This window comes from Mesoplodon mirus (genome assembly GCF_964341445.2).
Source record: "Mesoplodon mirus genome assembly, chromosome: 3".
NCBI classification, from domain to species: domain Eukaryota; kingdom Metazoa; phylum Chordata; class Mammalia; order Artiodactyla; family Ziphiidae; genus Mesoplodon; species Mesoplodon mirus.
The window spans coordinates 165,358,494-165,383,073 of record NC_138978.1 but is presented as its reverse complement, the minus strand read 5'-3'; the positions used below and the strand labels follow the sequence as shown (position 1 = coordinate 165,383,073).

General features: G+C 46.0%; 1 protein-coding gene across 2 annotated transcripts in view; it reads right to left on the bottom strand.

Moving 5' to 3' along the window:
- Positions 1-24,580, bottom strand: part of ASTN1 (astrotactin 1) — a gene marked incomplete at both ends in the record, with an annotated part of 326,987 nt that overhangs the window by 156,328 nt on the left and 146,079 nt on the right. The window contains 5 exons of one of the 2 annotated variants that reach the window (XM_082612742.1): positions 2,469-2,660; positions 3,639-3,788; positions 8,671-8,778; positions 9,843-9,989; positions 11,401-11,794. In XM_082612742.1, the coding sequence (XP_082468868.1) occupies positions 2,469-2,660; positions 3,639-3,788; positions 8,671-8,778; positions 9,843-9,989; positions 11,401-11,794 (991 nt within the window). The remainder of the gene's footprint in view (positions 1-2,468; positions 2,661-3,638; positions 3,789-8,670; positions 8,779-9,842; positions 9,990-11,400; positions 11,795-24,580) is intronic. The other variant, XM_082612743.1, reaches the window with a different exon arrangement.

The window sequence follows — 24,580 nt, the reverse complement described above, 5'->3', positions numbered from 1 at the left end:
CCGGAATGAAGATGTCGCACCTTAGTTCTGTGGTGGGTTCTTATTTTTAATCTCTCTCCCTGGCTTTCCAGTTGGAAATTCATTAATTGCACAGACACTGGGAAGCCACTAGCAGGGGAGGGGCTTCCCAAAGTCATTTTCAGTAAGGATTAGAAATGAGACATCTAGCAGGGATTGAAGAGGTGATGGGAGCTTTGCTATGGACAAGCAGGTTCTTCAGCTTCTGGCTCAGGAAAGTGATGCTTAGCAACGGTGATTGCTTGAATAGTGTCACAGTGACAAATACGTTGGCTCTGACCTGTCTGGGGGAATTAAGGAACCCTTTACAACCCCACTTCTGCTCTGATTTCATGGTAGATAGAACACCGACTCTGCCTTAGGTAGCTGTGGGGCTTCGGGCAAGTCGTGTCACTTCTTGGGGAATTTGAGCATTGACCTAAAGGAAGGAGGAGTTTATCTCTAAGACCCTCCAAGCTTAAAACACCAATCCCACTTTCCACCGGTCATTCAAAGTGCTTCCTGTTCTTTAAAACCTCAGGTGAAGCTTCCAAGGCCCTCTGGAGATCACGCTTCTCTCAGAAGGGAGTTTAACAAGTGAGGTGGTCCAGGGTCTCCTAATCCAAGTCAGAGGGGACCAGAGACTAGCTCAGTTGCATGGAGAGGCCCCACCTCTGAGACGAGCCTGCTTTTCTCTCCCGAGCCCACTGGCTTTTGGGCATGGTGCACGGCCCATCTGTCTAGTTTGGTGTTTGCCTGGCAGCGTGGGAGGAGCAGCAAGTAAGCACAGTCTTAGACATCAGATGTTTAAAATGCTGTACTTTCTCCTTCATAGGGGACCTAGAATCTCTGGGATGGGCCCACATAACAACAACTTTTAGACCTATGAAGGTGAACTTTAGATGTTGCGGTTACCTGTTACTCCCCCAGAGAGCTACAGCAATGGACTGTAAGAGAAGTAACAGCCAGATCTCTTGGAGTCAACCTCTACTAATATCCTTCTACCTCAGCACCTTAAAAAGATGCATCTCGTGTGTGTGTGTGTGTGTGTGTGTGTGTGTGTGCGCGTGTGTGTGTGTGTGGAGGGGGGGTGCTGTAAGTGAGGTACAGAGAGCTGGAAGAGCTGGCCCTAGACCCCAGCAATGTTTCACTTGGGGATCTTAGACATCAGTGCCTCCCCTTCCTTGGTTCTTAGGCATCTTACCGCTCCTCTGGGAAGGAGCTATCTGTGGTACTGAACCTACTGGAAACAAGTCTTTATAAAGACTACCATAGAGGAACCCCTTCTACAATGAAAGGGCAAAGCAACCTGGGATGAAGGATCCACACTCCTTGGAGCTCAAGAAGCACTGCAAGCACCCCAGTACATGCTGTGTATGAATTCAAACCCTCTCTCTCAGAGCAGCCCCAGCCCCCCTGGATAATGTAACAGCCTGAAAGATGGCTATACCCTTTGACCCAGTAATCTCTCTTCTGAGAATTATCTGAATAAAATAACTTCAAACATGCCCTACATTTATGCGGAAAGATATTCATTTTAGTAGTGTTTGTAAAAATTTAAAAACTTAATGCGTCTTACATGTCAAATAATAGGGGACTATTTAAATAGGAGCTATGATATAGACATACAGTGGAATACCAAATGGTCATTAGAATTACGTTACTGAGGATTATTTAGTGGTTCTGGAAGATTCCCATGATAGAATGTTAAGTGAAAAAAATCAAGAAAACTCTACTGGGCTTAGTGTGCTTACAAGCCTCTAAGAATCAGGCATAGATAAAAGATCGGAAGGGAGGAAAGACATTACAATTTTTAAATTATTTCTACAGGAGATAGAATTATAGATGATTATCATTTTCTTCTATAAGCTTTTCTAATTTTCCCATTTTTTAAAATTAATTAATTAATTTATTTTTGGCTGCGTTGGATCCTCGTTGCTGCGCATGGGCTTTCTTTTTTTGTTGGGGTGCGCGGGCCTCTCATTGTGGTGGCCTCTCTCGTAGTGGAGCACCGGTTCTAGGCGCGTGGGCTCTAGAGTGCAGGCTCAGTAGTTGTGGCACACGGGCCTAGCTGCTCTGCAGCATGTGGGATCTTCCGGAACCAGGGCTCAAACCCGTGTCCCCTGCATTGGCAGGCAGATTCATAACCACTGCACCACCAGGGAAGCCCCCCATGTTTTCTACAATAAACATGCATAAAAGTTTAGCCCCCTCGACTGATATCCCCTGACTGGAGGGCACATGGGCTGTGGAGGTCATCCCGAGCTGATCTGTCTGGCTTGGGGCTATAGTTAGGAGGCTTCCAAGGCTTCTGCCAGAAGATGACCTCACATTTTAAGCCAGCCAGCTCAGGGGCTCATCCACATGCTGCCAGCTTGCACAGTCTCGGCTCCCAATGGTAACGGGTCAGTTGGGAGGGATGGCCTGGATTTTGAGGGGTAGTTGCAAGAGGCATGAACTCTGACAGTTACCCGCTGCCCGGTGCTCCCACCTACCAGTTTCGGGGTCACATTGGTGTTCACAGGGGTCCAGGAGCCGCCGGGCACAAAGGTCCATGGCCCAGGGCCCACTGGAGTTCTGCTGAGAGAAGAGAACCACTTGGGCAGGGTTCAGCCAGTCACTGGCATCCAGCTGGCTCCCCTCCAGCAAGATGAAGCGGCTCCCTGCAGGGGGAGAGAGAGGAGGCATGTCCGTGTGTGCCCACAGCACACACACACATTACTGAAGACAGACTGAGCGATGCTCTGCAGATTAGGCCCAACCCGAGGTCATTACTTCTACCAATCCTGGCCCGCCATGAGTCACAGAGCAAGGGCTCAGCAGATGGAGGCTCAGCCACCACTTGGATCTCCCGCCATATCATCCCCTGCTGCCTTGTCCCATCCCATGTCTACTAGTGTGGACCCAAGGGATACAGGGACAGAGCAGCTCTGTGATGGCCGTGGCACGGCTCCATCAGACCCTGGCAGTCGTCCAAGGAACAGAGACCTGCTGCCTGTCTTCAGTTGCCATGAAATAAATAGCAGGCCCTCTAACACTCCAGACAGTCCCCACCTGTTTTCAGCCTTACGGCAACCAAGAGAACAGACATTAACAAGTCAATTAGGTGCTCTGGGCTTAGCTAATTCAGGGACTCTCAGAATGTATATTATTCCCTCATTATATCAGGGTCCCCCTGGATGAAAGTAAATTATTGCTTCAGAGTTCTAGGCTCATAGCAAGTTACTGCAATTAGGAATTTCTCACCAGGCATATCAAACGGAAATGTGGCTAATGCTTAAACATTCTACTACTCCACTTAGCTTTTCCCCATTCAAAGGCTAAGAGAATCTTGGTGTCTATGTACCTATAGCCAGTATGCCCTGCATTTATCCACAAAGACAGGTGCTTAATTATAAACAAATAGAAATGGGAAATGGGCATAGAAAGGAGGAGGTGATCTGTTCATTTTTTTTTTTAACCTGCTTTCTGATTTCATCAGTGGACAATCTAACTTTGTCCTAAGTCTTACTTATCCAGGTTTATTTTTTCCTCACTAATATGTAACAGGGCTCCATGGCTTGTCTATATTTTCCCTGCCCACCCTGAAACATTCTTCTCGGGGGAGGGGCAGGAGGTGGCATCCTCAGAGGTGGACTTACCATCAGCGATCAGGTGCTCGGGGACGTGCAGGGTGATTTTGACAACGAGAGGGCAGCTGACGTGAGAGGAACACACAAGGCCGATCACGCAGCTGGTGATGCTGATCAACGTCAAGGTGGTCTTATTCACAGGACTTCGGGGAGAGCCCACTGAAAATAAGGCAAAAGCAAGACACTTGATGGTAAAAATCTTGGTAGTGAAGGGCCATCTCGGCCTGTTGCTGCCCAACCTGGAAAACAGGGGAGGCAGCTGGCAAACCCAGCCCAGGTGGGAAATGTGTCTAGTCCATGAGCTCAGTGACTTTCACCCTCATGGAACACCATGTCATCGCCTGGTGCCAGAGGGGACTGGGCCACTGGTGGTCCTCAAAGTCAACAATTGTCAGCTGTGAGCAAGTCCTCTGCATGCCTCTTGGGCCAGGTCACAAGAGAAATCATAAAGGAGGGCACTGTCCCCCTCTACTTGCCTGGCAGGGCTCCAACCTCTTGCCCAAGGGTGGTGGGAATGCTTTTACCCTACGCTGGAACTCCCTGCACTTCCCATGGCTTTCCACAGAGGGCGCCCTCACAAACCAGCTTCTCCACTCCTGGGGCTCAAACTACCTCTCACCTACTCTGTGGGTGAGAGTCCAGGGCTTGGAAGGAGAAAAACAAGGAACGTATGCTCTACACAGGTAGGAGATAGTGTCACACCAGAAGGCTCTCCCCAGTCCTGCAGTCCTTGGGGTAAGGTTATAAATGGAAGCTTAGGGAGAAAATATGAAAGCTGAGGGATAAGAAACACTTCCAAGCAGCTGGGGACAGGGCTAAGAAGGGAGGTTTGGGGGGGGTGTTTGTTTGGTTTTGGTGGAGAGGATAAAATGGTAGTAAGAAGAGGGACCTTTCACATGGAAACAACAGATGTGGGGAAGCAAGAAAGCAAAGCCAGCTGCCAACAAAATGTACGAATACTTTGGAATTTTCTTACAGTCTGTGTTAATATTTATTATTGATAGCAACGAAAGGCATCTATTATGGTGGACCACGTGCTAAGTGTTTTACATACATTATTTTAAATATTTGCTTCCTTACAATAAATCTATGAGTCTGTACAGTAACTACCCACTTTATAGATAAGGAAAATAAGTCTCAAAGAGATTAACCTTATAGTGATAGTTAACACTTACGAATAAGTGTAATTACCTGTCAGGCACCTTACACCTGACATATCAGGTGTCTTACGTGTCTTACACCTGGGCATATCATTTAACGATGACACAGCCTGATGAGCCAGCTCCCACAGAAACAGTGCGTTAGAGAGGCTATAGGGCATGTGGGTCAAGCAGCTACTAAGGAGGGGAGCTGGAATCAACACACAGATCCAGTGAGGCTACAGCCCCTAGACAATTCACTGTTCAATCTCTGGGTCCAGTGGAGTCTTTGCGACTGCCATTCTCAGGAACATGGGGAAAGATGTGGTCTATGGCTGCACACATCTTTTCTGGGAGCAGGTTCCCTGAGTGCGTGTGTTGGCGATAGCTGGGTGGGAGTGACTGCAGGGTGGCAGGCGGCCTCTGGATCCCCTGTCCCTTGCTACCTGGAGATTTTCTATTCATGTTAGTACCCTTTCAACACGGAATCTATTTCCCGCACTTACACATTTCTTCCTCCAGCCCATACCAAGCCTGAGCAGCGCCCAGATCCACCACCCGAATGGCCCTCGGGCACTCAAATGCGACATCCAAAACCGGGCTCTCCATCTTCCCTCCAACCCTGCTCTCCCTACCATTTCCACTGTCCAGCGAATGGCACTGCTGTCTACTTGGTTCCTCAAGCCCCCAAACGCCATCATGTCTTATCTCTTCCCTCTCTTTCATAAGCCACCCCCACCCCCCACCAATGCCATTAAATCTTTTTTCATTTTGTGCCCAAAATTTCTCTTGCTCCATCCTCTGCATCCCTACCTCAGTCTATCATTTCACCCCTGGACTATGGCAACAGCCATCCACCCAGTCTCCCTGCCTCAACATCCCCCTGCTCTCACCTATCCTCCACGCTGCCTCAGAGGGATCATTCACCAAGCAGAGCAGGGCTTTGCTCTTTAAAAAACCTTCAATGACCCCAACTGAAGTGTCAGGTCCAAGTCCTTCAGTCAAGGAAGACCTCCTGATCTTCCAGCTTTATTTCCGAAGCAGACCCCAGGCTTCCCCAGAAGCTTGACTCTAGTAAACTATTTACTGCTCTCTGACTAGACAATTATTGTTTATGTCCCTGTGACTCTGCACATAGTATTTCCTCCTCCACAGAACGCCATTTTGTCACCTTGTCAGCCTGGTATACACCTACTCTTCAAGTCTCAGCTCAAACAATATCTCCCTGTAAACACTTCCCTGAAACCTTCAAGAACCGATTCGCACTCATTCCTTGCTGTTCCTCCAGCCCTTGTGCACCCTGCTGTCAGAGCCCTTCTCACACAGTGCAGTCACTGTTTACAGGCACTTGCTCTCCTGTGATGGCAATGACTTGCTGCTCTGCCTCTTGTCCCTCTGGTCCTTCTGCATCATCAACCCATCATCCAGAATCTCTACCTGACTTCAAAATTTCCAGCGGTCCCCTGTGACCTACAGAACCAAGGGCAAACCCATTAACATCGTGCATGCACTGGTCCTCTAGCCTGTTATCCAGCCCCATCCCTCCTATCCCTGTGTGCCTATATATTCAAATCCTGGATTACAACTACCATATTGAACTCCTTTCACTTGCTTGAAAATGCCATGTTCTTTTGTGCCTTCAAGGCTTTGTATCTGCTCTTTTCCTCTACTGAAATGCCCTTCCCCTAGATTTTCCTCTTTCAAGAAACTCTATACATTGTATATAATCCAAGCCTAATTATTTTCTCCCTTTTTGCCTCCTTTTGCTGCCAGGTAGAATTAACTGTTCTCTCTTCTGAGTACTCATTTTACTTTATTTATATTATTAAGTCTTATCACTGTGCCATGTTTTCATGTTTCTACTACTGATCACAAAGCCTGACCCATGACAGGTGGGTTATAAAATTTCCTGCTGGCCTGACTGATGTATCCAGTTCAATTCAACAAACACTGGCAAGCATCTATTATAGGCAAAATCCCTCACTAGGCACTTTGGAAAAATAAATTAGACATGCCCATCTGTAAGAAGCTTACAATCTAGTTAAAAGCAATAAACAGGGGCTTCCCTGGTGGCACAGTGGTTGAGGATCTGCCTGCTAATGCAGGAGACACAGGTTCAAGCCCTCGTCTGGGAGGATCCCACATGCCACGGAGCCACTAGGCCCGTGAGCCACAACTACTGAGCCTGCGTGTCTGGAGCCTGTGCTCCACAACAAGAGAGGCCACGATAGTGAGAGGCCCATGCACCATGATGAAGAGTGACCCCCACTTGCCACAACTAGAGAAAGCCCTAGCACAGAAACGAAGACCCAACACAACAAAAATAAATAAATAAAATTAATAAAAGGCAGAATAGGTGATAGTATGCCCCGAGCACACTATAAAAAAAAAAAAAAGCAATAAACAGTTGATGCACTAGGAGAGCTTGGTATTTAAAAGTAATAATTATATGTTGCAAAGAAACTCATTCTAATTCATTACTATAGATTTTCTTACACGGGATTTTATTAAAGCAGAACCCGCCCTGCTTTGCTGTGGCCTAGGGTGGATGGGCCTAGGATGACCCTCTGCTGTATATAAATATGTAATGAGGATTAAGAGTCAGCATTCTCACCTCAGGGATACTGGGGCACCAGACATTAGGCGACCCAGAGCCCCACTGATCTCTTGAGAAAAGTGGTGGGAAGAACTTTTGTACTGATAGCAGCAGAGCCTGCAGAACTGGAACTGAGGAATTAACAGGGCTTCCTTCAATCTCTGGGAAGAATTCCTCAGTATGTCAAGAACTCAGATGGAGATGGGAGAGAGCCGAAAGGTAGGTGTCTTTTGGGGCGGCGGGGGGGGGACTGGTTGATTATTGGTTGGGGAAAATGTTATTGACTATCACACAAGATGACATCACTCAAATACGCTCCATTGTGTCTCGAGGGGCCCCTGTCTAAAATTCTTTAAGATGAAGTGCTGTAGAAACCCAAGGCTGCACTGTGGAGAGTTCTAACAGCAACACACTAGAGATCTCATAGTGCCTTGCCAGTCACCAAAAAGGCACATTTTAATACAATTAAGCCCTATGCGTGAGGTACTGTTAACCCATTTAATATGTGAGGAAACTGAGGCTCAGAGAAGTTGTTGTCTTTATCCAGTATCACACAGCAAGTAAATGCTGAAGCATTTTTGGTGCCTGAACACAGACCTCCCTCAGTAATGATGGTGAGACCACAAAGTCATAGGCACTGGCAGCCACAGCTGCAATAGCCATGCCTGAAGCCACTGAACATCAGGGTGGAGAGTCACAGACCGTGGCTGCATGAAAGAACAACTCTATCAACACTGAGAAGAATGAACAAACCAACCTGGGCCCTGCCAGGAGAAGGGAGGGGACTTGGGCCCTGGGGGTCCTGTGATTCTGCTGGGCAGGGGATTAAAGGTCAAAACCCACTACACATGTTTTTCAGGCCACAGATCGTTCCTCAACTACCCCACCCCCCGAGCTCCGCCTCACTCAATCCCAGGATGGCGGGGTAAGCAAGGGTAAACATACTGTCCATTGTTTCACATATAACACACTTTATCAACTTTATTTCCTGTGTCTAAACAGCAAAATATGACTCCCGAGGCTTCCAGAAGGAATTGAGAGTCTTCTGACCAAGAAATAGCCTTTCAAACAACTTGGAAACTTGTTTGAGAGTGCCATTATCTGGGAGAGATGATTCTCTGACATTTTCCACTCTAGGCTCTTCTTTCTTCCTTAGGAGGAAACACCAAGTTTGGTCCAAGAATTCTTCCTGCGGACACTGGCTTTGGTCCACAGAGCCCCCTCCCTGACCCAGCACCTCTGTAGCTCCCTGCCTTCCCCGCCCCACGGCCCCTCTCACCCCACTTTGCCCCTCTATCCTTCCTACCTCTACTGCGCCTTCGGCTCCGCGAGGGGTCAGTGTAAAAGGTCAGCTGGGGGTCATTTTCTGCCTCTGTGCTAGAATCCCCTTCAGGGTTCAGGAAGGCGGAACCAGCTGTAATGAAGAGACAAGGGCAAAAACAGTGTCTTCAGTTTTGTCTTCATGACACCAAATCATTGGGCAAGTTCAAAAGGAAAACACGAGCAGGGTGACTGACAATCTGGGAGAAGTAGCCACAGGGATTGGAGCTTCCTGATAACGCAGATTTATTGGAGAAGGAGACCTTGATATGACAACCATCACTAGAGCCCTACATCCACCCAGCCCATGCTCCTACTGAGGAGAGCCACCTGCCAGAGAGGACCATCGTGGACGGTACGTGGAAAAGGAAGAAAGGGATATTTCCCTCATTACACATCATGATTCTGGTTGATAGAGGCTGGAATTATGTCCTAAGGGGCATATGTCTGTATGTCTTAATATCTATATTGCATTTTTTAACTGGTTCTAGGATTAATATATATTCAATGTGAAAAAGAGAGAAAAGAATAAACAAAAGACATCCAAATGTTTAAAAGGAACAACGCTGATGTCCTCTAAATCCTTCAAGTCAGAGAAAGACTCTGTTAACATTTGATAAATACACTCTCCATCTTTTTTCTGATACAGAAGCAGATAAAGGTTTTTTAAGTTCCCCTTAAAAATGGCATTCTGCTGTACCTTCTATTTTATAACCTCATTTTTCCCCATTTAATAGATGGGTGGGCAACTTTCCATATTAACAAATATAGATCTATAGTATCATCTTAAGCCACTGGACAGGAGACAGATGTGCAGGTAGTTAAGCAATTCCCCATTGATGGACACTTAAGCTACTTCCAATTTTTTGCTCTTTTAAACAACATTGGGATGAACAGTCTTTTACACCACACATCTTTGCATACTTGTCCAATTATTATTTACTAAGGATAAATTCTCATTGCTAAAATTACTTGGTCAAAAGGTGTGTATACATTTAAATTTGTTGGTTAAGTAACACACAACAGGCCTGCAGAAAGACTGTGACCAAACACAGCTCCTCTAGCCGTGCCTGAGAGTGGGGGTCAAGGATATTAATGGCCCTGCCTCTGCTGATATTAAGGAAGCCACCTTCAAGCCCTAACACCAGACGCGGGTACCTCTTGCTTTGTTGTTGATCCTCTTTCTCTGGCTACTGGAGGTGTGAGAAAGCAGAGTGGCCTGCTGGTGGTTGGAGTCCACGGGGCTGGTAGCAATGATGTTATCTTTATACTTGTTCATCAGCGACAGCTTGGCATTGTCGCTTCCTGTATAAGGAAAGGCCAAGGCAGATACTTTAAAAGGCCAAAGAAAGTGAGAGCAAGGAAATCTGCATGAACCAAGTACATGGGGTTTCACAGAAACTGAAATATGAAAGCTTGAAAGTGAGAGACTGGCAGAGACTGAAATGCTTCTTTTTGATTTCTAGGGGACTTCAGAGTTATGAGAGAAGGGGTGAAGAAAGGAAATCCAATTCAACCAATTCTGTATTGATAGGGTCACCACGTGTGGCCGTTTGGTGAGATACAGACTGCAGATTTCTTTCCTTTGGTCAGCACAGAGTTTCATAGAAATTTGAATGTGAGCGCATTCAGGCGGAACTTGCCCCCTCATTCATCCCAGTCTGCTCCGTTCCCTGTTGTTGACATCCAGCTCTCTCACATATTTGTGCTATCTGCCTGCTCCCTGAGTCTCTAATCATATGGCTACTCGGTGGGCTTAGCACTATGGCAGGTGCTATGGAATATATGAGATATTGAAGACACATCCCCTAGTCTTAAGGAATGTCTAGACTTTAAATGTTACTAAGACATGCCTAGTCATAGGATCTTCTCTAGATAACAAGTGGAATGGAAACCTCTATGGTGTGATTTCAAGCCCCACAGAAAGTCCACATATCTTAAGCAATATTCAGTTTCAAAAATGTCTTCTTCAAAGTTAATTGGGAAGTACCTTGAAGGATCATTGTCTTGGGGTTTTATCTACAGATAGTTGTTATTTATAGAAGTATGAGAGATTGGCTATAAATGAAAAGTACAGTCATTTCCTCTCTGCATTTCACCGACTCTGGTCTTGTTCGGCCATGTTAGATCCACGTCTCTTCCACCCAGTGTCTCATAGATGCACAAAGTGTCTGAGGTCAAACAGTTTGATTGTATTCCTTTATTTTCTTTGAAGAGGTACATCCTTTGTAAAGACCACAGAGGTATGGGCCAGACAACACAACTAAAACACCCCAGGCCAAAGTCTCAGGAGTCACAGAAAAGAAAGATACCTCTGTCCCCTCCACTTCAATGGAAAATTTAATTGTCCGCACAAACATACTATATACAAAAATGTCACACACACACACGTGGATCTTTTCTGCCATATCCCTATTTTCCTGAGGATTGCTCATTATATATGAAAAAGCCTCTAACCCACTCTTCCGTTGGATATAAAAGTACCTCTACTTCCAGTGCAAAGTGGAAGTGGAGAGGGATCCAATTTACCCTTGTTCTTCTGATTTCGTATATTAGAAAATAGCTCCCATCATCTCAGGAAAATACTTACGCTTCTTGCCCACCTGGGAAAGGGCACCGGCATATCCCATTATGTATGACAACCAACCATGAAATTAGAAAACAGCTGTTCCCTACCCATTTCCTAGGGCCTTGAGACACGGACCGAGTCACCCACCTGGCGTGAGGTCCATCCCTGCCTTCTCGTTGCAGCCCTGCAGGGAGTCGAGGGTGCGGGTGACCTGGCTGGCGAAGTCCTCCCCTCCGTTCATGCACTCCCTCTGCAGGTGGTGGCGCAGGTCAGTGATGTCGTACTCGTAGCCATCCAGGATGGGTGTCTCCCGGATGCTCAGGGTGCCGCTGGAGTTGTGGCCCTGCACGCGGGCATTGCGCAGACTCTCCCGCCCGTGCCCGCCGATCAGCACAGAAGGAATGTAGTGAATCTCATTGGCAGCCTCAGCGCTGGCACTCTTCTGGGGCTGGGGGACCCGGCGGCGCTTGCACCAGCGCCGGCGAGTGTACAGGATCATCACAAGGCACAAGATGGACAGCAGCAGCGCTATCATGCCACCCTAGGAAGAGAGGACAGCAGGTGGATGCAGGATGATGGGTGAGCTCATCCCACCAAGGGGCCTCACCCCGCCCTCTGTTACCATCCATCACGCACCCATGAATTCATTCATTCACTTAGGTGCAGTAAGCGCTTATAGCAAGCATCACTCAGCAGCAAAGGGACAGTCTGCTGTGATCGGTGATCAGGGTGAAAGAAAAATGGAACTGGGATGATCAGTGCATCATTTCAAGTGATCCACGGTTGCTTCTGGCTTAGCAAACAATTTGAAGAAGAAAGAAGTCTTTGTGATTGTACATATGTGTGTGTGTGTGTGCTTGTGTGTGTGTGTGTGTGTGTGTGTAATTTCAGCTGCAGAAATAAGAGAGAGGGTTTTTTGAGGCAGATCTGCTATATGTAAAGCTGGGTTCAGGCCAATTTTTAGCAGTGGGATGGCATCTGGTTTCTTCCTCTTTCATATCTTAAAATCAATCATATATAGATTCTAACTCTGCCTCCACCACCCATCAGCAAGTCCTATAAATTCGAAACCTCAGATTCTGTATAAGGGAGAAGATACCACAGATTCCTCATCTGTATAATGGAAAAGATACCACTTACCCTCACAGGGTGGTGTAAGTACTAAGTTAGGTAACTATGTAACACATCTAATAGATTGTATCACAGGGACTCAAGGCTGTCAGCCTAACCTGAAATGTCTCCATCAGAGTAACTGCCCAAGCAGAAGAAAACCAGAGACCCATCCGAAGAGAAGTTTACATCTAGCAGGAACTTACACAAGTGTGCAGAGAAATCTCATCATTTGAACATGACTTTTGGGATCACTGCTGCTTTAGGAGACAGCCTTCTCCCACTCACACAGTCCTGAGTGATGTTGCCATTCTTGCTAAGCTCAAGAGAAGGGACTGAGACCCATGTTGTCTTGGACTCAGACTGGCAGAGGAGTTTCCTTCTGAACCTTCTGGTGCTCCAAGGCCATCCTCTGAGGCCATTACTTAAAAGCCTGAACACGGGCTTCCCTGGTGGCACAGTGGTTGAGAGTCCGCCTGCCGATGCACGGGACACGGGTTCGTGCCCCGGTCCGGGAAGATCCCACATGTCGCGGAGCGGCTGGGCCCGTGAGCCATGGCCGCTGAGCCTGCGCGTCCGGAGCCTGTGCTCCGCAACCGGAGAGGCCCGCATACCACACACACACACACACAAAAAAGCCTGAACACAACTAAGTTGTCCGTCAGAGACGAGGATGCAGTGCTGAGCGAGGCTGAACGCCTCCCCTTAACATGTGCCCAGGGCAGTGTTTGGAGGGAAGGGCTTACAAGCCCATTGCTGCACAGCACTCAGTGGGCATAAATCTTCCTGTGCACAATCTGTATTCACTCCCTTTATATTGGTCAATATCCCTCAGAACCTATTTCATTAGGTGGGCGTGTGCCAAATGGTTCTGCTCTCAATCTTGGGCTTCAATCACTGTCACCCCATCATATAGGCTAGAGGTGAAAACCCTCTATTCATTCCCAGGGGCTTGCCCACACAAGGCTGGGTCAAGATGATTCCCTTGAATATATCAGAGGGGGCTTTTTCCAGTCTCATAATAATTATATCTTAGATTTGTAAAGTTCCGCTCCCTGTAAATTCTCCCATTTATCCTCCCTCTCCCACCATCACCGTGAGCACGTGCGCACGCACTCACACACACAACGTTGCTGCTTTCCAACAGGCAGCTCAGAGGAGCTGAGACAAGAAGCAACAGAGTCAGCTGTCAAGTGACCTGTCATGTCAGGTGGCTTTTTGGAGACATACACTGGCCTCCAGGTTTTCAAATTTTTCTTTTATCTGCATAACCTTTTCTCCTGGTGAAACCTCTCAAGCGAGTACAGAGGAAGCATGAATATGAAGCTGCTCAGGTTACAGTGGGGGTGGGAGTCCAGAGCCAAGCATTCTAGGTCCCTGATAAGTGCCACCCCTGCCGCCCATGGTCCCTCCCTCCTGGCAGCCCTGCAGACGTGCACAGAGAGCCCCTGGCGCACCTCAACAGGGCAGATCTGAGCCCTGCACCCATTTGCTGAGAATGAGTGTTTGAGTCCAACCCAGTGATTTTTCAGCAGACCCTTTATCTCAGAGTCAGACCCACTAACTTTCCTTCATCCCAAATTGAAACTGCAACAATAGGTAATTAAGCCACACAGAAAGAATAACTTCCCCAGTGAGGGAAGTTGTCAGACATTGAACTAGACAAGTGAAAGCTCGAGGTAATTTTATTCCCTAAAGAGCTGTAAGGGGAGCATAAACATCAATCTCCTGGGAATGGTTTAAGCACCATCCTTCTTGCTTGCACAGAGGTCTTCAGGCGCCCCTTCCACTCTTCCTCTCTGATTCTCCTTTCATTTGCTCACAACGGGGCTGTGATAAGATCCAGGCCATAGGTTCATGCCCCATATTACACAGGAATAAAGCAACAACAGTGGTCTGTTAATGGGGCTTTTACTTTGTATTAGACATTTGCCCCAAATGCTCTATACTTTTAACTCTGAGAGGTGGGGTCAACCATTTCCCCATTTTACATTTGAAAAGGCTAGGGCACAGAGGCTGAATAACTTGTCCAAGGTCACACAGCAAATGAATCCTAGGATTGGAATGGGGCCAAAATGACTCCCACTCCAGAGCCTACCTTCTTAACCACTAGGCTGCAGTCACCCCGAGTGAGCTTCGCTCACTGGAGACATATACACCCTGGCACCTATCTCATGAATTTTAAAAGGATAGAGTAGGAGAATATGGGTAATTCCACCTGAATCCATCCTCACCTTTCGAAGGAAAAAGAGAAACTACTCAAAGAGCACATCTAGCTGACAAAGAGACACTATCGTAAACAAAGGACCTTGCACCAAGCACCCACTCAAGTGTCCGACTCAAGGTTAGTAGGCAGGGCAAAGACAGCAGGTGCATTTCAAGGTCTCTGTGCTAAAATAAGACTGTGCCTCACACACCACTACATGCCTGGAGCATACCATTAGACTCTCAGTTTAGCTGAATTTCGACAGAGAAATCTGTGTTCCCTCTCAACTGTGAGATCTAGTGAAAATCTTTAGACTCAGCCCCTCCTCTTCTGAAGAAATGAAGGCCCAGAGAAACTACAAAACTAGACAGTGTAGAACTGGTTCTACACCCAGATCCTCTTCCACTGCTCTTTTCATGGTACTGTTTTGTTAGGTTCATCTAAAGTCCCCTTTACTGGGCTTCCCTGGTGGCGCAGTGGTTGAGAGTCCGCCTGCCGATGCAGGGGACACGGGTTCGTGCCCCGGTCTGGGAAGATCCCACATGCCGCGAAGCGGCTAGGCCCGTGAGCCATGGCCGCTGAGCCTGCGCGTCCGGAGCCTGTGCCCCACAACGGGAGAGGCCACAACAGTGAGAGGCCCGCGTACCGCAAAAAATAAATAAATAAAGTCTCCTTTACCATGTAGGGGCCTAGACACTCAATTAGCAATATTTTATGCTAATTTTTAAAAAAAATAACAACTCACAGTGAGCTAGAATACAAGTTTTTGTTTGGCTAAGCCAGTTCATTTAGCAGCTCTAGTATTGCTTTAGCAAAACATTCCCTCTGCTTAGAGTCACTGACTCCAGAGGACCTCAGTTTTTTAATAATCAGTTACCAATAATGAGCTCCAGCCATTAGGTGAAACAGCACAGGCATATGAAAAAACATTCTCAGGCACTCAAATTGTGGAATAGTCTCTCTGCATCTATAACCCAAAATGATGGCAGGTGTCACAACACTTTGTTATGACTTACCAGTTGTGGACTATTATCGAAATAATAATATACATAAGTTATATGATATTAATTTGTAATATTATTTAATAATAATATGTTGTAATAATAATTTGTAAAATCACTACACACAAATACCTCTGGACTGCTTATCTGCCCTATCCAGTGAGGAGGGAGTAGGTAGGAGAACTTTATGGACAGGGCCTCCACTATACTGGGAAAAGGCATGGGTGTAGCCACTTTGATAATGTTCCGTCTATGGTGAGGACTCAAATCCAGGGCTCAAATTCGATTGCTTTTGCATTCCTGTGATAAACCACGGCTCTTTGATGTTACCATTATTTTTAACCCTTCTACTTCCATCGGAGATTTTAAGCAGTTTCGGTGCAACTCACAGAGCCTCTAGGATTTTTCTTTCAAATAATCTAATGAAACCAAGAGGTGGCACATGAATGGAAAGAAAGCCTAGGCCAAGAAGGGCTAGGAGCTTCCTAATAATCAAGTCAAAAAGAGCAAGGCGAGTTCTTGTTTGACAAAAGAAAATTTGTTGGTAAACTTATAGCTACCAAAGGGGAAAGGGGGGAGTGATAAATTAAGAGTTTGGGATTAGCAGATACAAACTACTATATATAAAACAGATAAACAACAAGGTCCTACTGTATAGCACAGGGAACTATATTCAATATCTTATAATAACCTATAATGGGAGAGAATCTGAAATAATATATACGCAACTGAATCACTTTACTACACCTGAAACTAACACAACATTGTAAACCAACTATATTTAATAAAAAAAAAAAAAAAGAAAAGTAAGTTTGTTGGGAGGAACAAACTTCCTCTAAGCATTCAACCCCATTCAAAAAGACTCCCACCTGGCATGTGAACATGAGCATACTGACAAACACAGTGGGCAATGTGACCTCCCAGGCTTTACAGAAGTGCACAGGAGTTCTTCCTACACCTACACCTTGCTTTGAGCTTCTGCATTACCCTAGCTGTGTTCAGAGTATGTGCTTCATTTATGTGTTAACTTGAATTTTTATGGCAAAACAAAACAAACAAACATAAAAACCATTAAGGTACATCTGGACCCAAGTGAGAAGTAACAAAATGCAAACTTTGAACATTAAATAACACTGACAGCAAGATATGTAATTTTTTGCTCTTTATGCATCTTTTCATGAGTTTTCTAATTATTCTATTGATTTTCCTCAAAACTGTTAAAATTTTTGTATCTACAAGTATGTTTGGGGTATATGAAATCTCCACATCTATTAATAAGATGCTTGCAAAAAATGGTATTTAAAAATATATTTTTCTTTAAAAAAACCCAATAAATCATTTCTGCTGACTTTAATAGAGATCAGACAAATGAAATCAGCTTTTATTTTCTCACGAAACTGACATTTTGGGCACTTACCTGAGAGAGTAGTATGAGGTTTGTCAGATAATTTGCAGATTTTGTAATATTTATGTAACAATGTTTTATATAGTACTGATGGTGATTGCTCAGGGATAGAAAGTTCTAGGCAGATTTACCTTTTATGCTCATCCCAGTCATGCAGGCCAACCACAAGACTGTCTCATTATCTGACCTGTGTATTCATCCTGGGTCTGGGTCATTCCTCACTCCCTTAGCTAACCCTTCTTGTCCTTTAAAGTCAGTTCAGTGACACAACCTCAGCCAATTCTTCCGTATATCACTGAACCACCCATAGAACCTTCCACATAACTAACCACAAGTACTTTTATCTCTGATTTGCTTGTTGAGCTCATCTACTAGATTACAGACTTCATGAGAGCAGAGGATGCTAAGTTCCAGGGTCAGTCCTAGTGCCTTCCATGAAGTAGGTGTTCAATAACCGTGGAAGGAAGGGTAGAAAGAAGGGAGGGAGGAAAGGAGGGGGGGCGGGAGGGGGGGAGGAAAAGAGGGAGGGCAGGAGGGGGGGAGGAAAGGAGGGGGGGAGGGAGGGAGGGAGGGAGGGAGGGAAGAAGGGGAGGTCAACTTTGAGTATCTTTCAATATGGACGTCATCTACGTGCCTGCAAGCAAAGCTTATATGTCAGTTGCTTATGTGACTCATCCATTCAATTCATTACTCAGTCATTCAACAGATATTTACTCACTTTAGCGAGGCATTTTTCTTATGGTCACTGTTATGCAGATACTGCAGTGAATAATAAAGGAATAGGTCCTGATCTCATGGGGTTTACCTTTGAGTTAGAGAAAATAATCTCTATACTTTGGTTTTTAAAGGTAAACATAGGCACAAAAGGAAGATAAAAACAGGTCACAAGGACTGGAAATAGCCTGTCATAATTTCTTTTCTTATAACAGAAGAAACTGTGATAGGTAAAGATATTTGGACTGGAGGTTATACTCTAGGTATAACCTATAACGTCAGGGACCAGTAAAATCCTTCCATTATCCCAAATCAGTGTCATATGATCAGTAAATCCCAACAAAAAGAATCCAAAGTGAAAGAGAGGCATGGACATATATACACTACCAAACGTAAGGTAGATAGCTAGTGGGAAGCAGCCGCATAGCACAGGGAGATCAGCTCCGTGCTTCGTGACCACCTGGAGGGGTGGGATAGGGAGGGTGGGAGGGAGATGCAAGAGGGAGGGGATATGGGAACATATGTATATGTATAACTGATTCATTTTGTTATAAAGCAGAAACTAACACACCATTGTTAAGCAATTATGCTCCAATAAAGATGTAAAAAAAAAAAAGAATCCAGATTTATCAAATTTCACCAAATTTTAGGGAGTCACCTGGGTTTTGTGAACCCTTGGCAGAGAAGTGGAAAAGCTGAGATTGTTTCCAGCTACCATCTGTCAAGTGGCTGCAGACAATCAATCAGCTCACATTTCAAAGCTTAGCTTTGCCCTAGGAGTAACCAGAAGAGTGAATCTGAGACACAATTAATTATCCCTCAAGGCAACTGGACACACCGAGTTCAAATTATATTCCTAAAGGAATTAAATGGTGGTTAAAAACTAAGAATAAAATAGACGAGTTTGGTGGCCCGTCACCTATTTTTCCCCAATAACAAAGCCCAAAGGTCTAGGGCAAATGCCCTCTCTCACATATGACAGTGATCATTTCTATCTCTCTCCAGCTTTCAAAGAAGACACACCAAGAGGAGAAAAACTGTGTAAGCCCATATGGCAATGCTGCTCACTTTCTAATCTAGATCCAAATATCCCAGGGGTAGGGAATGGATGAGGTGAATAGATGATTTTCAAGGTCCCATCCAACCCTACGTTTCTCTGAGCCCAGTGGAAAACTACAGTAGGTTTCTTTTTTTTTTTTTTTGCTGTACGCGGGCCTCTCACTGCTGTGGCCTCCCCCGTTGCGGAGCACAGGCTCCGGACACACAGGCTCCGCGGCCATGGCTCGCGGGCCCAGCCGCTCCGCGGCATGTGGGATCTTCCGGGATAGGGGCACGAACCCGTGTCCCCTGCATCGGCAGGCGGACTCTCAACCACTGCGCCACCAGGGAAGCCCTATAGTAGGTTTCTAACAGCATGTAGGTCACCAATAAAAGAGCAGAGCTAACCAGAACAACTTTGTGCAAGTTGAACAGCCTCTATGAACCCACCCCAGGCCTTCATCTATCAAATGAAGTGATTAAAAGAAATGCACTGACTCTTCCAAATTGGAAACTTCCTGATTATAACACTGATACCTGTCAAACTGGAAACAGCTCTCAACTGGTAAACTAATTATGGAAAAAATACTTGTGAGCTCTTCTTGCCCAGTAATGCCAGAAACTACAGACCAAGGAACTGATCCTTCAGAGGCAGGCTATCAACTCCAGCTAGCCAATGCACCCTGATAAGCAGACCCACCCGCTTCCCCAAAGGCACAATAGGCCTCGGAAATCAGAAGATGTCATTGAAATTGTATTGACACATTCTTGACCTTGAGGACCCTTTTACTGCCAGGAGTCCCTAAACTAGAAGAGAAAGCCCCTTGGTTGGCTCTTCTGGCAGATTCTCTTTCCTGTGGTGGCTGGTGAATAGAAATCCATTATCCTCTGCCCATCTCCTTCCCAGATGGAAGACAAAAGCTACAGGTTAAGCCTATTAAGTAGTGGGTGCAATTTATAAATTATTAGGAACATTACCTCCCCTTGAGGGTTTGCTGAAGTCTTTAAGCGTGTGGAAACGCTTTCCAGTTGCCACAGGCCACCACGTTAATTAAGACGCTTCAACATTCCTCTGGGGCTTCTGACGTGAATTGCACATCCCACTGGCAGGGGACAGACCTGCCCTGCCTCGTTAGCCTTTCACTGGAGCCCGCTGCCATGAGATGCTTCAGAACCCCATCCCCACCCTTCTAAGTCCAAATATCCAAAGTGTAGGGAAGACATAGGATGTCCCCCCAAGATCTCTCATCAAAACGCCATTTGGGGGGGTAAAGGTAGGGACCAGGCAACATTCCATATATAATAAGCAAGAGAAAAACTCTAAGATCAAGAGCTCCCTAGGTTAGGCAGGTTGACATCAGAGGGCCCTCCCAACCCAAGGAGGCTATGAGCATGAAGTTCTTCTCAAGAGGAAACTCAACTTTATAGCTTTTAATTTTTTTTCCCCCCAGGTCTAAAAGTTTTGATGCTGTTACGTTTGATCACTGTCTTTCTTCTTTAATCTGGGAAGTTTGTCTTCAACTTCTCTGTGAGGCTTCAGGAGTTTCAGCTAATGAGAGCCTGAAGCTCTGCAGGGAAAGTGGCTAGAGCCTAGCACGCTGGAGCCAGCCTGGGCTATTTCAAGTTGTCCTCTTTCAGGTTCTTTTTATAGAGCTGCTTTTTTAGTTCTTGGGATTTTTCTTACCTCTGAGGCTTGACTTTGCTGTCCCAAAGTAAAAGCAAGGGAGTACATTTGTGCATAAGGAGCTCAGAGCTCTCTGATCATTAGTAGCTCGGGGAACCTGCCGTTTGCCTTAATGAGAAGGCTGAGGTCGAGTGGAGCTGGACGAAGCAGGGTGACAGAAGCAGCTTGCCACGGCTGGCTTTTCCGGGCCCAAGGCTACCCTAATGGATCCCCTAATTCCAAAGACTGGCCTAGATTGCTGCAGAGTGAGAGAGCCGCGAGGAATCAGGCAACAGAGGCAAAGCTGAGGTCCTCCACTCCCTCTAGATGTAGACTTAGAAACTTTCTGAGAGATGCTGCTGCTTAGTCAGACATTATGGATGGGACCCCGCAATCACTGCTATGTTAAGAGGCTGGCCCCACGTGTGACCCATCGTGTGGGTATGTGTGTGCAGGCACGTGCACAAATGTGTACACTGTGCATGACAGGCAGGCTGGGAGATAAACGGGTCCACACGGAAGCAAAAGCACACCACGTCGCTGTCTCAGCAGCCCATGGGCAGAGCTGCGTCAGACAGGCTCCCTCCACGGATCATGTGCACCAGCCCTTCAGAACTTCACAAGCCAAGCATGAAGCAAACAAATAAATATCTCCAGCTGGATAATGCTCCATGCCTATTCTTGGCCACGTTATTTTCCCCCTTTCCTCTTTGTTTTTATGCAGTAGGTGATCTCAATGAAGTAAAATAATAACAATAATCTGCTCCATTAGGACCAAGCATTAAGGGAATTACTGAACAAGTAACAGAAGAGGCAGCTGGCACGGTATATGCTAATGACCATTAGACTTTAACCCTCTTTCTCTCTGAACATAATGGAGTTGTTAAACCCTCTTCCTCCCATCTCCCCAAACGTCAGGTAGCCCACCCCAAGGGGAGGAAAGGAGGTCTCAGAGACCTAACAGCTCTGTGGGCAGCAGCTGGCGCTGAGCAAATGAAAACCAACTGAGGGCAGACACTGTGCAAGGCCCCTGTGGGGATTCCAATGACCTGTGGAAATTCCAATGAATTCAGATGAAAAAAGTTGGGAATAAAACGGAGTGTCAAGATTTCCCTGATTTGGGCACATATTCATCAATATCACTCTCTGAACCAAGTCTTTTTTTTTTTTTAAAGGTCTTTTTTCCTCCCCAGCTAAAAACTGAGATGAACCTTTAAAGGCTGCATAATCCAGGAGATGCCTGCGAGGGTACAGGCAGAAGGCCCTTCACATAGGTGCGGGCCTTGACCATATTTTTGTCCCACAAACAGAGGTCCAACTTTACCATTATGATTGCCACGAGGTCTGCTGTGGCAGGGTCTAGTCAAGTATTCAGAAGCCCTGCCAGGGTTTTCTTTCACAGTAGAACCTCCAATGGCACAGTGTCTGTATTGGGAGAGGTGACAATCCTACAGAGCTGACGGTTAGCTTTGCAAAGATTTCGGAGGCTACATATACATACCACGACAAAAGCACTTCTCATCTCCTACAGCAATCCCACTACATATGCTTAATTCCTCCCCTGAATTCCTGCCTCATTCTGCAATTCTACACACACACTGCCTTATTCCTATAGTATCGGCACAATGGAGGAGAAATAATAACTACCATTTGTAAAGTATATACCGTGTGCCAAACACAGTGAAGGGTGAACTACCATTATCATTTTATTTAATCCTACCAATAAATATACGTAGTAGGGATTACCATTTCCATTTTTTAGGTGAGGAAACAGGAGATCAGAGGGGCTACATAATTTGCTCAAACCAAGACTCAACCACTTATCTTAATTAACAATGTTGTTTTATGCCCTTGTTGAGTAGAAAGAAGCCTACCACTGTAGCCTGGGCTGCAATTCCCCAACTTCCCATCTTCTCCAAATTAAGCCCTGGTGGTCTTGCTCCTATATCTAACTCTTAGGGTTATGTTATGCAAGTAAGGATTCTCAAATGTCTACAGTCAGTACTGTCTTCACTGCCTGCCCCAGATGCCCCCAATCTTCTTCAATTAAGCTGATCAGTTAATGTAATCACTGGGTTGACCAAGTGCATAATTTCAAGCAATAATTTAATTGTGCCAAGGGCGGCGAGACTTACTGGGCTGTCGTTTTGACTTGGGAAGAGAAAACTTACGGAGATATCTGTTCTTGGGTGGATGTTTTCTAAGTGAAATCAAATGCCTTTAGGGTCAACAGGCACAAATGCTCAACTATCTCCTTGAGAATAGCCTGTCACACTTGCACACAAACTCAGGTCTCTTTGCTGCCTGTAAGCCCTTGTTCTGGGGTCAGAGCCCTAAGAGGAACAGTAGATGTGTTCCATAATATAACAACACATGTAGAAGATAGGCTGGGGAGAAAATGTGGGACTTGAACACTTTCAGGGAAATTAGAACCTGCATCAGTCAGGTCACCCAAAAGACTGCTGGCCAACAGATTTGGAAAAGGTAGGAGAAACCCTGCAGGTCATGTTTTGCATTAGGGCCCTAACAATGATAATGGTCACTCCCAATGCAAGTCATTTAATGCTGATCAAATACAGAGGTTAGCAAAACTCTTATTCATGGCTTTCTGCTCATAAAGCTCTTCCAACTTGTAACTTATTTGACCCACCTTGCTAAGGAGAATAACGGGCATCCATGGTCACATCTCTTGTAACACTCCAGCTGTGACTCAATCTTGGCACCAAGTAATATGCATAATAGAGCTGAAGAGTTGTAGCAAAGGAACAGGCAAGGGAATTAAGGACTGGGGGGGACGCTGACCTACGAACACAATCAGTGTTTCACATGCTAAGATTCCCTCCAAGCCCCTCACTCCTTGCCAGCACGCTTTGTCTGACACCAAAGAGGGGAGTGGGAGGGAAGACTTGACAGTCAAGAGTCTCCTCTTGGGCCATATACTAAGTGCTGTGGCTCTTGTTTCTCCTTGTAAAAAAAAATTATTAAAATTCAATTTTTCTCTGGAACTAATCAAGCACAAAATCTGGAGAAGAGGCCCTGTTTGTGAAGGCAATCTCCGAGCAAGACACTGACGTTCTCATTAGGGCAGGCTTCATTAAACCACCGGTTCCGACAACAGCAGCATGTTGTCTTCAGCTAATTACATTTTCGCTGGCAAAGTCACTGTACAAGTCTTCAAATCCTTCCCATCATTAATTTAAAACACATGCACACACAACTCCGTGCCCAGCCTCCTCCCTCACTGGCCTCCCACCCACCCATCTCTGCGTGCTGTCAGCTTTGTTCTTCTGGTTTTCCAGGACTTCTTTCTTGTACTGGGGCTTTGGAGGGGGAGGTGATGAGGTGAAGCAGAGAAACTGTCACCTGTAAGTTTGATTTCTTCACTAGCTGACCACGGCTCACTGTGTTCCCAGCCAGATGCTAGTTATACCTCCCAGGACCTTGGATGCAAGCCCAGTGCTTGCCCGCAAAGACGGGCCAGAGCAAAGGGAAGCTGGAAGTTAAACCCACCTCTGCCCCATCCCGCCCATGGAAAGTGACAAAAGGCCTAACTCTGCTATTGTTTTGATTGACTGATCAACAGCTTGATCACGCAGCGTGCATTCACAGATCAGCCTGATCTGGCCAGAGACACTCACATGATACAAAGACCGTCGGGGGTTTGTGCTTCCGAGACAACTGAATGAGGCAGACATCATCCACCCAGCAAATGCATAATCCTGCTCCCGGGGCAGGCATGTTTTCCTGACCCCGTGGAAGATGTTCCCAGCCGGCCTGCAACATCATTACGACTTAGTGCAGATCATGGCATCCACGAGGTTTCACTTTTCTACTTTTTGATAGGAGTGATTTAGTTTTTTCTTCTATTCTTCACATTCAGTTCAGTTGTAAGGGAGAGAGGGGCAGAGAGAGAACAGGATAGGGTGACAGGGTTGTCTATGCCCATCTCTGTGCCTTTGCCCTCTCCCTTCCCCGGCACATCCTTCCTCACCCTCCTTCTACCTCAGCTCTTCACACCCTTATTTAAGTCCCAGCACAAGTTCCTCTCCTTCCTGAAACCTACTTTGATTACTCCAATTCTCAGACATGGCATTCGCTCCCAATTTTTAAAGCATATAAGAGCTTTCCTTAATTAATCTTTAATCCCTGATTCTGCTGTTTCCCATATCATAGCTCTGACTAGACTTGCA